The following is a 14217-nucleotide window of genomic DNA, read 5'->3' on the forward strand; positions in this document are numbered from 1 at the left end:
TATCACCCCATTTTACAGATGGGGGAACTAAGACACAGACTGTTTAAATGCCTTGCCTTGGGGCACAATGCAAGTTTTTGGCAGAGGTGGGGTAGAACCCTGGTCTCCTGACTAGACATTTTATTCAGTTTTCCAGATGGGTTGACTAAGTCACATGGAAGACTAGTGGCTTTTCTGGGGCTACCCAGTGAGTTCCTCTCCCCATGTGATGTAGGACATGCGTCTTCCTCTTTATGTGAGAACAGATAAAGGGAGATCCCTGAAAGGGAGAGAGGGAGCCTTCTTCCCCTCTGATGCTGAGGCAGACTATTAATTAATCTAATCACTTTGCTGTTGCCTTGTGGTTCCCCCCATCCATCTCTTGTCTCTTGTAATAAACTTAGACTAAATTCTCTGGGGCCAGGACCAGCTTCTCACTCTGTATGTATGTAGTATCTAAGTAATGGGCCCTGATACCGCAGGGCCTTTAGTCTCTACCACGATATAAATAATAAATATTAATAGTGGTGAATATGGTTCATCTGGAAGCATCCTCTGCTTGCCTAGTTCTGCAATTGGCACAGACTCCATAGGTCTGGGATTTCTCTGTGACTGTCCTAATTGAAGAGCATAAGCTGTGGGAATTTTCTTCCTCAAACTTGCACAGACTCCTTCAGTGAACATTTCTTTACCTGCAATGGTCACAGGGAAACTGTACGGTGGATCTGGTACTTTTAGGAAAGAGGTTCCATTAAACATCCTTGTAGTTTGCCTAGATGCTGACCTGGTCCAGCAGTTGTGGAGGTGGTCTGCGGGGGGAGGGTAAATTCCACCAGCTGGGTGAGATAACAATTTTTCTTTCCTTTCTGGACAGTGGATGATTTGTGGCAAAGTCCATTGACTATGGAAGACCTAATCTGCTATAGCTTCCAGGTGGCACGTGGAATGGAATTCCTGGCATCCAGAAAGGTGAGTTTGCCTTACTGTTTTACATTTGTCTATCTATGAATGACCTTACATGGTGCCCACCATCGTAGTTACTGAATACTTCATATGTAGGTGTGGGTATTATTTATACATACACATATACTTAATCTCTGTGTCTTAGTTCCCCATCTGTAAAATGGCAATGAGGTGAGGGGGGATATCAATTTATCCACAGAACACCCCTGTGAGGTAGGAAACTATTCTTAGTTCCCTTTTTTACAGGTGGGGAACTGAAACACAGAGAGATTGAGCCACTTATGCTAGGTCTCAAGAAGTCTGAGGCAGAGGTGCAAATAGAACTCAGATCTCCTGAGTCCCAGTGCAGGCCCTTAGCCAACCTTCCTTTTGATTTTTAACTTCAGCCTCTTTCAAAAGAAAAAAAAAAAGGTACCAGCTCCCATAAGGAAGCAAAATGTAACTTGTTTTATTCTGTTTCCAGCATCCAATACTCTGTGAGGCAGTTGTTTGTGTGGTTGTTATTTATTCTTTGTGAGCTAATGGGATTTGACCCCAGATCTCCAGAGGTGGAAGGCGAGTGCATCTAAGTGCTGGGATCCTACTTTCATTGCTACGAGGGAACTGAATGAGAGGCACTTCAGTTTCCCCCGTTACCCCTTCTGATCCCCCACATGTCCCACTCTTTGTGATTTTGCCATTGTTTTTCCCCTTAGTGTATCCACAGAGATCTGGCAGCTCGGAACATCTTGCTGTCAGAGAACAATGTGGTGAAGATCTGTGACTTTGGACTGGCCCGAGACATCTACAAGGATCCTGACTATGTCAGGAAGGGCAGTGTGAGTATAGAATCTAAGCTAACTCACATCTGGATTAGAACTGGGACTGGAAGTATAAAAACCATCCTGTGGCTGGTATATGCAGGGAAAGACCAGGGAAAGAGGAATGAGCGAGTGATCTAACACCATCTGTGACAGGAGAACATTCAGATTGTAATCCCTCACTGGGTTCAGCCAGGAATGGGATATTTACTTATCCGTGCATATACTGCTATAATCACTAATGAGCTCTAAACAGAGCATGGCAGATCTGTGTACATCTCTCTTCCTTTCCCAGACATCAATCCTTATCCCTTCTGCCCATCAGTCCATCCTTCTCTCCTTTCTTAGCTTCTTAACTATCCTTTTTCATCCTCTTTTCCCTGCCTGTTTATCCCTAACCCCCTTCTGTATCTACCAGACCTCAATGATTCCCTACTTTTGACTGAAGAACTGCCTGACTTCACATGTGCGTCTTCATCTGTCTATAACATTGGCCAGAGAAGAGCAGTTGCAGGATGTCTGGCTTTGCTTCCCTGTTGGTATCCATAGCCTTGTTCCAGGCTGTGATGGTGACTGAATTCCAACAGCTTGTTTCTGTCCCACAGGCTCGCCTTCCTCTGAAGTGGATGGCTCCAGAAAGCATCTTTGACAAAGTCTACACCACCCAGAGTGATGTCTGGTCCTTTGGAGTCCTCCTCTGGGAGATATTTTCACTAGGTAAGTGGTAGTGGTCATGATGATGATGTCACCATGCCTTTCTGTGCAGGAAAAATGTTCTCTTCTGCAGTATGTCTGAGGGGGAAGTGGGAAGAAAATTACACCTCCTCCCAATGTGGGGCAGAGGGCATTCTGGAGATCACTTCCTCCCAGTGTGAAATAAAGGTGGTAGTCAAGACTAGAGGTCTGGAGACAGCCTCCTCCTAATGTGAGGGTTTCTGGCTGAGAAGGAAGATCCACTTCATGAGTGGGAGTGAACAGAATAGTTACTGCGTCTCAGTTTGGTTTGAGAGGAAAGTAGAATGAGGAGAAAGTTTGGTTGTTATCCTAGGGACTTCATTTTCCAACCCCCGGACCATCTTTGGATTTTTGTCCTAGGTGCCTCGCCCTACCCTGGAGTGCAGATCAATGAGGAATTCTGTCAGAGACTGAAAGATGGTACCAGGATGAGAGCTCCAGAATACGCAACTGCAGAAATGTGAGTTAGAGATTTCAGACCTGAACTCCCGCTAAGGAAATACTATAAAAAACACAAGAAAACATGGGGGCCAAGGAGGCCAGGGGAAAGTCCCACAGGTGGGTTGGATAGCCTCTCTCTTTCAACCAGTGTGCGGTGGGCAGGCCCTGCCACTCTTTAGCCTGCTACCAAGTCTCCAGGAAGGAGCCTGAAACAAGTAAGAATAATCAAAAGAACTGGAGGGATGTTTCAGAGCTATGTAAAATAATTCAACTTTAAACTTCCTTCTGTGCAGGGTAACCAAACTGGGATGGTGCTGTAGGAGGCCAGGTGGTGACATGGGGGATCACATTCCCCTCCATCACAGGGGTGTTACAGTAGTCCTTGTGTTCAATTGGGGGTTGCAGCTTGAACAAGAAGGATGAACTTGATGAACAGTGCACGTTGTTTCCTCTTGGCAGTTATCGTATAATGCTGAGCTGCTGGCATGGGGACCCCAAGGAGAGACCAACTTTCTCAGACCTGGTGGAGATCCTGGGGGACCTTCTTCAGGAAAATGTCCAGCAGGTGAGGTTCTCGTGTACTGTCATAATCCAGCACCAAACTGCGCTGGGCCAGTTTTCTTCAAACAGCTCGTTCTTCCTTCCTTCCTTCCTTCCCATCCTGCTGGCCAGCTATGTCCACATCTGACTCCGTGTGTGTTTGTGCATGTGTGTGCAAGCAGAGGGGCATAGCAGGGGGTCAGAGCCTACATTGGTGCAAATCAGCATAGCACCATTGGAAATACAATATATATGTTTGCTGGTATAAATTAGTGTAAATTTCACTTTGTAAAATGTATATTTCACGGTATCAAACATATCACTATTGTCTAGCTATAGGACAGATCATTTTAATTATTTCTCAGTTGTCTTTTTAGTATTTTTATCCTTATCTGTAAATTATGACTTGTTCGTTTTTAAACTGATTCAAACTCCTGGCAGGCTCCTGCCTCTGTCCGGCACAATTAAGAAACACCAGGAATTTTTGAAACTTTTCGGATCTGAGTTTCATGGACATTTGAATTAAATAGTTATTCTTTTGCATAAACACACGCAAACAATGCCATACAGATTTACCTTAACGTGTTACTGTTACTACACAGTAGCTTATCAGCACTTTTATCTGGTATGAGCACACCACTGTGGTTTTAACTTCTCCTTTGCACACTATTTTAGGTGAAGATAGCTGGATGCTTAAATATGACTAACCTTCTCAATTATAAACAAAAATTAACCATTTTATAAATGCAGACATGTCTTGTCTGCAGCTGTGTGTCTTTGGAATGCTGACATTTTATTGGTACATCACATAACAGGTGTGCGACATGCAACACACTGCAGGTGCTACTCAGTAGTTGTTGATAAGTCGGTTAGCGGGAAGTACTATACCCAAGGCAGCACCTGACATAGGGTTTATTCTGTATTGTATGTACAGGACACCCAAAGGCAGTTAAGTGGCTAACAGAGAGCCTAGGGATGGAGGTCAGCAGAACAAGTACCATACATACCTGTTATAAACACCGAAGAGGAAAGCCTAAGAAACTGTATGCATTATCAAGTTATGGAATCAGAGTTATTTTCTTTCCCTATTCCCCCCATACATACACATCAACACACACTGTACACACCTGTATGCACGCAGGCACTTAACTGACTGTACTCAAAGGACATGGAAATCTCTAGGGGGTTGTTGTGTTTCAGAAAAGCAAAAGACCTAAAACAGGAATAGAGAGACAAGGTGGGTGAAGTAATCATGGGAAGGAATATTTCCATTTTATGCAGTGTAGTTGTAGCTGTGTTGGTCCCAGGATATTAGAGAAACACAGTGGATGTGGTAATATCTTTTATTGGACCAACTTCTGTTCTTTCGAGCTTACATAGAGCTTGTCTCTCTCACCAACAGAAGTTGGTCCCATATAAGATATTACCTCATCCACCTCGTCTTTCTAATATCCTGGGACCAATACGGCTACAAAAACGCTGCATACAATGGAAACACTCCTTCCCATTATTGATGGTGTCTATGTACAAAGTTCTCTCCTGTTTGCAGAGTCCTCTTCTCTCTGTAAGCACATTCACTTTCCTTCCCTTCAGGAGGGGAAGGATTACATCCCACTGAATGACTCTCAAAGCTCTGAAGATGACGGCTTCTCCCAAGTGCCTTCCTCTGTCCAGCAGAACTCTGATGAAGAGGAATTTGACATGAGGCTACGCTGCCACAGCTTAGCAGCGAGGTGAGTTCCTGCTGTCCTTTGGGAAACACTCTGAGAGGCAAAGAGAGAGCCAACAGGGATCCAGACTTCTAAGGATGCCCTTTGGAAGTGCTAAGATTCCAGTAGTGCTCGGTTGGGAGGTGCATTCTAGGCAGGTCTGACTCCAACACTTAGAGATTTTGCATCCGGGTTCTGTTCATGTTCTCTTCGGTGACTGGGGAGAGACCTTGATGTCTGAGCATACGACCTGCCTCCTCCACCCACCTCTAGCTACACTAACAGGGCAGTCATGGCTATAGATTTCAGGGTCCTGTGCATTAGCAAGGGAAGAGACCTGTTAGACTGTCCAGTCTCTCTCTCTTCCAATGCAGGTTGATCCCAGCTGTGCTTTATCTTGTCCCTTTCTAAATGACTCAAGTGACAGGCCTGCACCTCTTTCTTTGGGAGGCTATTCCACAATCTAATGTTGGGACATGAGGACATCTGCGTGTTGGGGCTTTAATCATGTCTCTGTTCAGTGTAACTGGCTCTGTCCCTTTCACCTTGTCCCCTACAGCAATACATCAGCAGCTACTCCTGCTGCTAAGCACTGTAACCCTACCCTGCTCAGGTGAACGGCTCCTCTGTTGGGTTTCAGAGGAACAGCCGTGTTAGTCTGTATTCGCAAAAAGAAAAGGAGTACTTGTGGCACCTTAGAGACTAACCAATTTATTTGAGCATGAGCTTTCGTGAGCTACAGCTCACTTCATCAGATGTTTACCGTGGAAACTGCAGCAGACTTTATATACACACCTTTTGTGGACTGGGGCTAGATTGGAAAGTCTGCCTTGCTGCCACCCTCACTAAAGTGTGCTTTCTGCTGCAGGAGGGACAGGGAACCCAATAGTCTACTCCATGAGTGTAAGAACAGGAGGATACCTCACAGCACTGGAGTCTTGAGGTGTATGAATCCCTCCAGCCCCCTTAAATGCCTCATTGTGGTTGTCTGCTCCCCAGAGTAAGCTCTATATTGAGAAGGCATCATAGGGCAAGTGACCTGTTGTGAAGCACTGATCCAGATATTGGCTTATTTGGTTTACTGTGTGCTGTATGCTTCTCTCGCCAGATATTATAACTGTGTGTCATTCCCCGGTTGTTTGACTGGAGGAAATCAGATAAGGTGTCCATCCAGAATTAAGACATTTGAAGAGTTTCCCATGACACACACAATGTATAAAACACACCCGGTGAGTGGAGTCTGGGTGGAGTTGGGCAGGGAGGGATGAGGGGATTGTTTGTTTTCTGGCCCATTTACTGGTGATGGAGGAAGGACAGTTCTCTATCTGTCCATCCCAACACTATCTCATCCCATCCCATGCACACTCATCGATCTTTCATGTAAGGATTTTCTATAGCGCCCATCACTGTACGAGCTGAGTGTTGAACAAGTAAATTAGATCTGCCAGCAACGTCCAGAGGGGATTCAGCTCTTCACCCTTCCCAGGTTTGTAAGAACAAGGCCAATAGGTCAAGCACACTGAAATCGACAACAGGACCAGTCATATGCTAATAACCTTGTGCCAGACTTTAACAATCCCTGGTCTGCATCATATAACACCTGGAAATGCTCCCCATGCAAACTCTGCGTTTGCATGTGCCATTTTTAGGAGGCTACATTTGAAAAGTGGGCCCCGGGTGAAACTATGGCACTTACAGATAAAATTGTCCCACAATCCCCTCAGGGCTACTTTCTCACCCTTCCCAGCTACCTCCTGTATTTGATTTAATGAAGGATTGAGGCTGCGCTTGATGAGCAAATGGATCTCTTGACAGGGATGGTACTCATAATGCATGTTGCTTCCTTGTTTCCTCCCAGGACAATCAAACAGACAGTGGGATGGTCCTAGCATCAGAGGAATTTGAGAGGCTAGAAAACAGACACAGAAAAGAAGGTGGATTCAGGTACCTCCTTAACTCGCTCCCGTGGACCACTCTTGCTTGCTGTGGGGCACCCTGAGGCAAAATGCACTGAGATCACTGAAATATCTGCAGTTGCCTACCCACAGAATCTGCTACTGGAGGCAGAATTCCTAGAGCCCTCTGCAATGAAGGGCTTGATTGGTCTTACAGCTTTTTCATGGTATGGGTGGGCTGAGTATAAACTACTAACAAGTGGAAAATACCTCAGCAAATCGACCTGTGAAAGCAGTTGTCAAATAAAAACAACACCTTGTCTACCACCCAAAACACATTCCATAAGGCCAAGGAGTAATGGCTCTGCTGAGATAACAAGGCACATGAAAGTACTTGTCCACTTCTCCCTCAGGCACCTCCATGCTTTTTTCCCACACCACCCACTGCATTTGGGAAAATCTCCCCAGCAAATTTCATAAAGCCACCACATCTGTTAAAATCCTTCCTTACATCTTTCCTCTGTCATAATGCCTACAAATCATTGCCCCGTGGCATTAGCTAGGCAGGGGGTAAGTTGAGATTTCTGCTTTTCTGCTGAACTCTGTTCATGTTGTTACCTTGTCCTCCTGCCCTCCCCCACCTGGTTTGTTCTGCCACCTGTTGCATCCTGTCTGACACCTAGACTTGCAGCTGCTTGAGGCGGGATCTGTCTTCATTGTTACTTGTCTCTACAGTGCCTGACACAATGGGGTCCTGAAACTTGATTGGGGTTCCCAGCTGCAAGCCTAAAACAATATAATAATAATCAAGCAGCTGCAAAAGGCTACTTTGCAGCAGAGCCAGTAGGGAACTGGATGCAGGAATGTGTGTGGTGGGTGTGGGTCTCCCTGCTTGGCAGTTCACACTGAGGAGAAGGGGGAGGGGGAGGCAGGTCAGGGAGTGGGACCTGTGGATCCTCCTCTGGACATAAGGGCCCCACAAAGACTAGTTCAGTCATTGAGTTGAAATAGCCTCCATAGAGCAGCCTCTGTGGGAAGATTCTAACACATGCACCCCTGCCCAGTCTCAGGCCTGGGGCCTGAGTGTGCTGCATATCAGTGTGGTGGGTGCCCCAGATGTTAGCACGCTGGGCGTCAGAGAGCTGGCTGTTAGCTTATTGGCTGTTTGTTAGCATGCAGAGTGTCCTCCTGAATGCCCCCCTTGCTTCCGTGCTTTAACAGCTATTTAATGAGGTTCTTTCTGATGCTGGGAAGCCTCTCTGAGAGGTGCTGGGTTTCTCCAGTACTGCTCTGAACTGATTCTCTGCATCTCTCTTTGCTAACAGCAGTAAAGGGCCCAGTCGAAATGCAGAGGAACAGTCAGACCTGAGAGGCAGGTGTCGACCGTTGTATCAGTCCCAGGTCGGAGGCCAGACTTTTTACAACAGTGAATATGGGGAACTGTCAGAACACTCAGAGGACGGCAGCTACACCCCACCCGGAGAGGGGGCCAGTCCCTCCGCTGTCCATGCGTCCTTCTTCTCAGAGCAGTATTAACAGGAACAGGCTGCGGAGACACCATGCCGAGACACCACCTTCCACCCTTCATGCTGCATTGCCACTGCCATACGGAGCTTCCCCTCCAACCTAGAACAAACCACAGCAGGAAATCCCCACCAAACAGATGGAGAAAGGGAGCGAGAACGCCTTGGAATTACAGACTGATGACTCGGGATGCAGCTTCTGATCCACACAGGCACGGGAGAGAGCACATCACTGATTCAGATGTTTTGTTTTATTTGTACGGGTGAGACAGACTAATTCCACTGGTTAGTGTGCATCTGTGCTGAGTGCTGCAACCTCCTCTCCACATCCAGCCTCTATTCAGATAGGTTTCCACTCACTAAGCCCCATTTCAGGTCAGATATAAATAGATGTCTGAGTCAAGACTCTTCCTGATGTGCAGCCTTAAATTATTTCCTTTGGATTGTTTTTTCTACTCTCTTAGTCTTCATGACTTCAGCCACTGAGGAGAGGGACAGAACAAAAGGGAAGACTGACAAAGTGGTACCAGCAACAAGAGCAGGACGTTTCCGAGCGATGGATGAGAGGATCCCAGTGGATTCAGATATTCCCCGTAAACATACCAATGTGTGTGTAACTCAGGCACAAAAGCACTCCCGGCCCCTCAAAACTACTTCATCCAATCCCACCAATATTCCTTTGTGAATGATCCCCAAGCATTTAGCATCCCTAGCAATGGAGACCTGCCTTTATCTCTAATCAGGGGGATTATTTTTGCCACCTTAAAGCAACAAGCCCTGAAACAGTTATCAGCTAATAGCTAAAGTCACCCCAGTAAGACAGAGAAATATCCACTGTTTTTGTAGACCCTGTGAAAAAGTCAAGTTTTATACACTCTATGTTGGCAGCAAGTAACTAACCATCCCCCTCCTCAGAGCCCTGCTATAGTTTGTTGCTCCAGTTAGAAAATAAACAAAACAAAGTCATGTTAATTTCAGCTGGATTCTAAACACAGAGGGAAAATCAGTGTTTGATGAAAAGAAAAGATCAAAGTGGTCGGATGTGACCTTTTTATTTGCAATGAGCTGTAAGGGTTTTATGAACAATGGAGAATACAAAGCACAAAGATAAGGTCCCTTTAATTGCATCACTTTGTTTGCTGGCATCACTGCAGTGGAAGAGAGAACCCTGCGCTGTGGGTCTGGTAAGTGCTATTAACTTGGATAGACTGTATTGGCTTCACATACATTTGCATCCACTTTCAGCAGCCACTCAGCCATTGCCCCAGCAGGATCTCCAAAGGGGAGACCACACCTCAGACAGACTCCTCTTCAGCATCTATCACAGCACTTTGCCAGAGTCTCCAGCATAGTGAACCTGTCTTTCATTCCAATGGGCTTTCTTAGGTGTGGGATCAAGAAATATTGGTTTCTATAGAAGCAGCGTCAGTGGCTTTTTTATGTGAAATCACATGAGCTCAGAAGCTATGTGGACTCTCTGTGCAGTTCCTCTAAACACATTTCTGTTCTGGTTCCCTGCCATTCCCCACCTGCTTTTCCTCTCCCTACCACAGAGCAGCTTCACAAAAGTGTCAGAGAAATCTTTGTGAAGAGGCTCATTTGAGCAGCTTGTGAGTTTCCTTTTAGCATCTCATCCTACACACCTTTCAGAGGCAGAAGCTCCCTATACCTTTGGCGTCTCAGCACCAGAGGAATTCTGCTTGCAGGCCAGGCTTCTATGTATAGAACTAAGGGTTTTGTTTTGACTTTATTTTTATTATTATTAATTATTATTATTATTTTGGTATCAGATATATTTTTCCAGATTATATTTTTCCTCCATAAGAGGGTTTTGTGCATTTACAAAGCTGGCACTACCATTGTCTGTACCTTTCCCACCTTGAGTTGTATGTCGTGGGTACACTCAATGTCTTGTCTGTTTGATTACAATTCTCTGCACAAGTGTGGGGCTGTGAGTTTACTTGATGAATGGGAATGTAGGTGGTTTTGTTTTTAAAATTACATATAGACATCTGCAAGGCACAAAATCAGTCCACCACAATATTGTTCTTCCCTTTTGTGTCAGTGGAATTATAGTATGATGTGCATATCAGAGAGCTGGAGGAGATTCCCCAAAACTCATACCTCCCTGTGCCTGCTAATCCCACTGCACCCCGTGGGAATTCAACCCACAGTTGTCAAATGCTCGAGTAGCTTTAAGTTGCAGTCATGACTCAAGTAAGGAACCCTACTGATGGAGGCTGCTAGGAGAGACACTGAATCAGTGCATCCTCTAGGTGCCTAGGCCATGTCCTGTACTATCACCCACTTTTTCAGCTGCAGCAGGCCTTTGGCACTGGGGAGGTTGATTCTGTGCCTGGTTCACTGTGGCATAAACCCAGGCTGAATTTAGCCCACTCTCTTGATGCATCCTTTAGATCCAGCCTTTTTTGTCCTGACTATACTCATCACACCTGCCAGCCTTCAATGTGCCACAGGAAAGACTTCACCTGGAAATACACTTCAGCTGCAAAAAAAGGCCGAAAAATATTTACTGATAAAACAACAAATAAAACGCCACTGTATAAAGGGGCCAAAAGGCCTTCTCCATCCGATGAAAATGTACTAGCAAACCCCACATTTAACAGGGTCCTAGCACAGGTTTCCAGAGCAGTGTGTCCAGGGCTTTTTGAAACTGCTTGTGAAGATAACCAGGCTATGAGCCACACTCTTTCTGTGCTTCTGTATTCAGAATACAGAGTGGATGGGCATTCCATGTACATGTACACAAGCATCAGTCTATGGAAAAGTTATTGCACTGAAATCCATTGTTTAAAGGCAGCCCGGGTGAGTCCATCTGCAGGTCAAGGGCAAGGAGCTGGAATGACCTTTTATTTTGAATGTTGCAGTCATACAATTTCAGCAGAGGTTTGCTTTGCTTCCTATACTTTGTACCCTCTTTAGGGTGGAGAGACAGGAGGGGTGTGGGAATCAAATCCTATTATATTTGCAACAACAGTAATACATACACATAATATGAGTAAACCTGTCTACTCTGCAGACACTCCCTCTGATGTAGTATCAATGTAACGTGTGACCATGCACAGTTGTATAGACACTTGTATTTTCAGTCATTTAAAAGCACACTATCAAGATTAAAATGATAGTGTAAAAAGTTGACATTCTTTCCTATGTTATTGCCACCATCCATGATTATTAAAATTGACAGTTTTAAAAATCAATGTTTTCATCATATCTGCCATTTTTTACATTCTGCAACTTAGGTTGAGCAACGAAATGGCTGTTTCATTTTCGGTTCTGATGCACTAGCCCCATGCTGCAATGTTTGGGCTTCCACAATTGCAGTAGACAATTTCAATTTTTAAAACCCCTGGTTTAATTTCTGTACTTATTAGGTTTAGCAACACCCTCACTCTTTTTTTTTTAACTTAACCTAATTTTTGAGACTAAGAGATTTGTTGTTATGCCATAAAAAATGACCAGTATCCTGCTAGTTTCATTTTTTTTACCACTCATTAGTTATTACAGATCATTCCTCTCTCATGAAAATAAAGTGTTTGACACAGAGCACGGGCATGGATTCTCTACTTGCTCATACATATGCACACCCCCAATCAAAACCATTGGCATACATGTGAATCAAGTAATGCTTCCTTTATATGCCAATATGTTAAGCTGGTACCAGTTGTTACCACAGCAGCATTGAACATTTCGGCGAAGTGGCCTTTGATGCAAGTAGGATAACAGGGGTTGCGTGTGAATGGATAAGTGTGTTTGTGTGCGAGTGTAAGTGGATGTTGTGTGTGTGTGTGTGTGTCTCTCTCTGTGTTACACAGGAGTGTTTGTGGGTTTTTTAAAATCACTTTATTTGAGTCCTGTCTCTGACAGTTCAGTTATATATTAAACCAGTTAGAACACTGCTTTTTTTCCCCCTCTCCTCCTATAGTACTTGTTAAACTTTGTCATTAAGAGTTTTGTTGTAATATCTAAATGTGAAATAAAATAAAGTCATAACTTTCACCTGCTTTCTGTCATTTCTGAAGTTACATAGCTTCGGCAGCTACAGAGATGCTGGTCCTTGCTAAGTCGCATGACTGTGGTCTTCGCACAAAACTCAAGGTTGAATCCAAACCTTGTTTGCAATCTAACTCAGATCAATTAACATGTTTTGGTTTTATTATTTCACATTTGTGTCTCTTTGCATTTCCTCCTTTCAGGCAGGAAACAGCTGTTCTTGTGGCATTTCCAGGATGAAAGTTAGTCTTTTCTCATGAGATCCTTGGATAAAGCCGGATACGCTTTGGATAAGTATGTTTATCTGAACCAGTGACCTGAAAACTAAGAGCTTCACTCAGCAAGACCCTTAAAATACTGACCAGATACCGTGGTGGGGCTTGGGAGGGCTCAAGCTTCAGTCCCCCTTCCTCAGGTCATGGAGTAATTTTTGTTGTCAGAGGGGGGTTGCAGTGCTATGAAGTTTGAGAATTGCTGAGCCAGTGGCGCCGAAAAGTGGGGGGGCCTGTCCTGTCCACTTTTCACTGGGGTAGACCCCGCCCCTTCCCCTCCTCCTTGCCATGGCCAGGCCAGCTTGGAGCCCAGCTGGAGAGCCTGGGCAGCTGTGAGGAGCCGTGGCACGGACCCTCCACCTGCCCTGGTCGGGGGGCCCGAGCAGTCCCCAGCACATGTTCCTGCCCCTAGGGCCCTCCGCCCAGGGCAGGTGGAGGGTCTGCGCTGTAGCTCCCCACAGCTGCCCGCCCAGCTCTTACCATAGCCAGGCTGTGGCTCTGAGGCACCTCCCCAGGCTGGAGCTGGGTCGGGGAGAGCCACACAGGCAGCTGTGAGGAGCCTGGGTCCCTCCACCTGTCCTGAGCAGGGGTTCCGGGGAGGTGGGCAGGGAGCTGCTTTTGGCCCCACCACAGGCAGGAAGGGGGTGGGCTCCCTGGCCCTGCTCTTACGGCTTGGCTGGGGTTGGGGCCTTGGGGGAGCACCACTTTTGGGAAGGCTCTGATGCCCTTGGGCTGAGCTAGAAGGATGTACAATTGGCCTCCTCCAAATATGGTGATGCTCTGAGATTGGCTGGCAAAAGTCAAAGCGAGCCCCAAAGCACCCTGTCAGAAACACCCTACCGTAGGTGAGCTCTCCTGACCTCATGATCAAGAGTCTCAAGACCCCTCCAGCTCCATTTTTGCTCCCTGTGAATCCCACCCCCTGTCATACCCCTTTCCGCTGTGGGCTGCAGAGCTCCACTTAGCTGCCCTCAGAAGTAGGTGAGAATTTTTTTCTTCTCCAGTACTCCCCTAGGTGGTGCTGTAGCTCTAACAGTGTCCTCTACAGGATGGGAAACGGCTCAGGGGCAGGTGAGGCACTGCAGATTGGAAGCCAGTTTTGTGGAGGGGTACACAGGAGACAGAGACAGAAAAGGGTGGAGGAAACTTTTGACAAAGAATGTTTGTACCATAAAAAGTAAAGACCAGGACGAAATGTCCTCTCTACACTGGGGTAGAGGAAGGATGTTCTTTTACGGAAATTTTCAGCAGCTCTTTCACTGGGGAAATTTGTGCAGTTAAGAAAAAGTATGAACGTTTCCTGAAAATACATATCCTTTAACGCCAGCCGAACCCTGGCAGCCTCC

At 45.8% G+C, this 14217-nt stretch overlaps 1 protein-coding gene across 4 annotated transcripts in view; it reads left to right on the forward strand.

The window, feature by feature from the left end:
• FLT4 (fms related receptor tyrosine kinase 4) overlaps positions 1-12587 on the forward strand; it is a 105690-nt gene extending 93103 nt beyond the window's left edge. For 2 of the 4 annotated variants that reach the window (XM_073355357.1, XM_073355360.1), the window contains 9 exons: positions 854-948; positions 1638-1760; positions 2348-2459; positions 2838-2937; positions 3378-3483; positions 5052-5191; positions 6276-6396; positions 7026-7111; positions 8388-12587. In XM_073355357.1, the coding sequence (XP_073211458.1) occupies positions 854-948; positions 1638-1760; positions 2348-2459; positions 2838-2937; positions 3378-3483; positions 5052-5191; positions 6276-6396; positions 7026-7111; positions 8388-8598 (1094 nt within the window). In that variant the 3' untranslated portion in view covers positions 8599-12587. Of the gene's footprint in view, positions 1-853; positions 949-1637; positions 1761-2347; positions 2460-2837; positions 2938-3377; positions 3484-5051; positions 5192-6275; positions 6397-7025; positions 7112-8387 lie in introns of those variants that run through there. The other 2 variants (XM_073355358.1, XM_073355361.1) reach the window with 2 other exon arrangements.
• The last annotated feature ends 1630 nt before the right edge of the window (positions 12588-14217 follow it).

Source organism: Lepidochelys kempii, chromosome 8, assembly GCF_965140265.1.
Source record: "Lepidochelys kempii isolate rLepKem1 chromosome 8, rLepKem1.hap2, whole genome shotgun sequence".
Classification (NCBI taxonomy): domain Eukaryota; kingdom Metazoa; phylum Chordata; order Testudines; family Cheloniidae; genus Lepidochelys; species Lepidochelys kempii.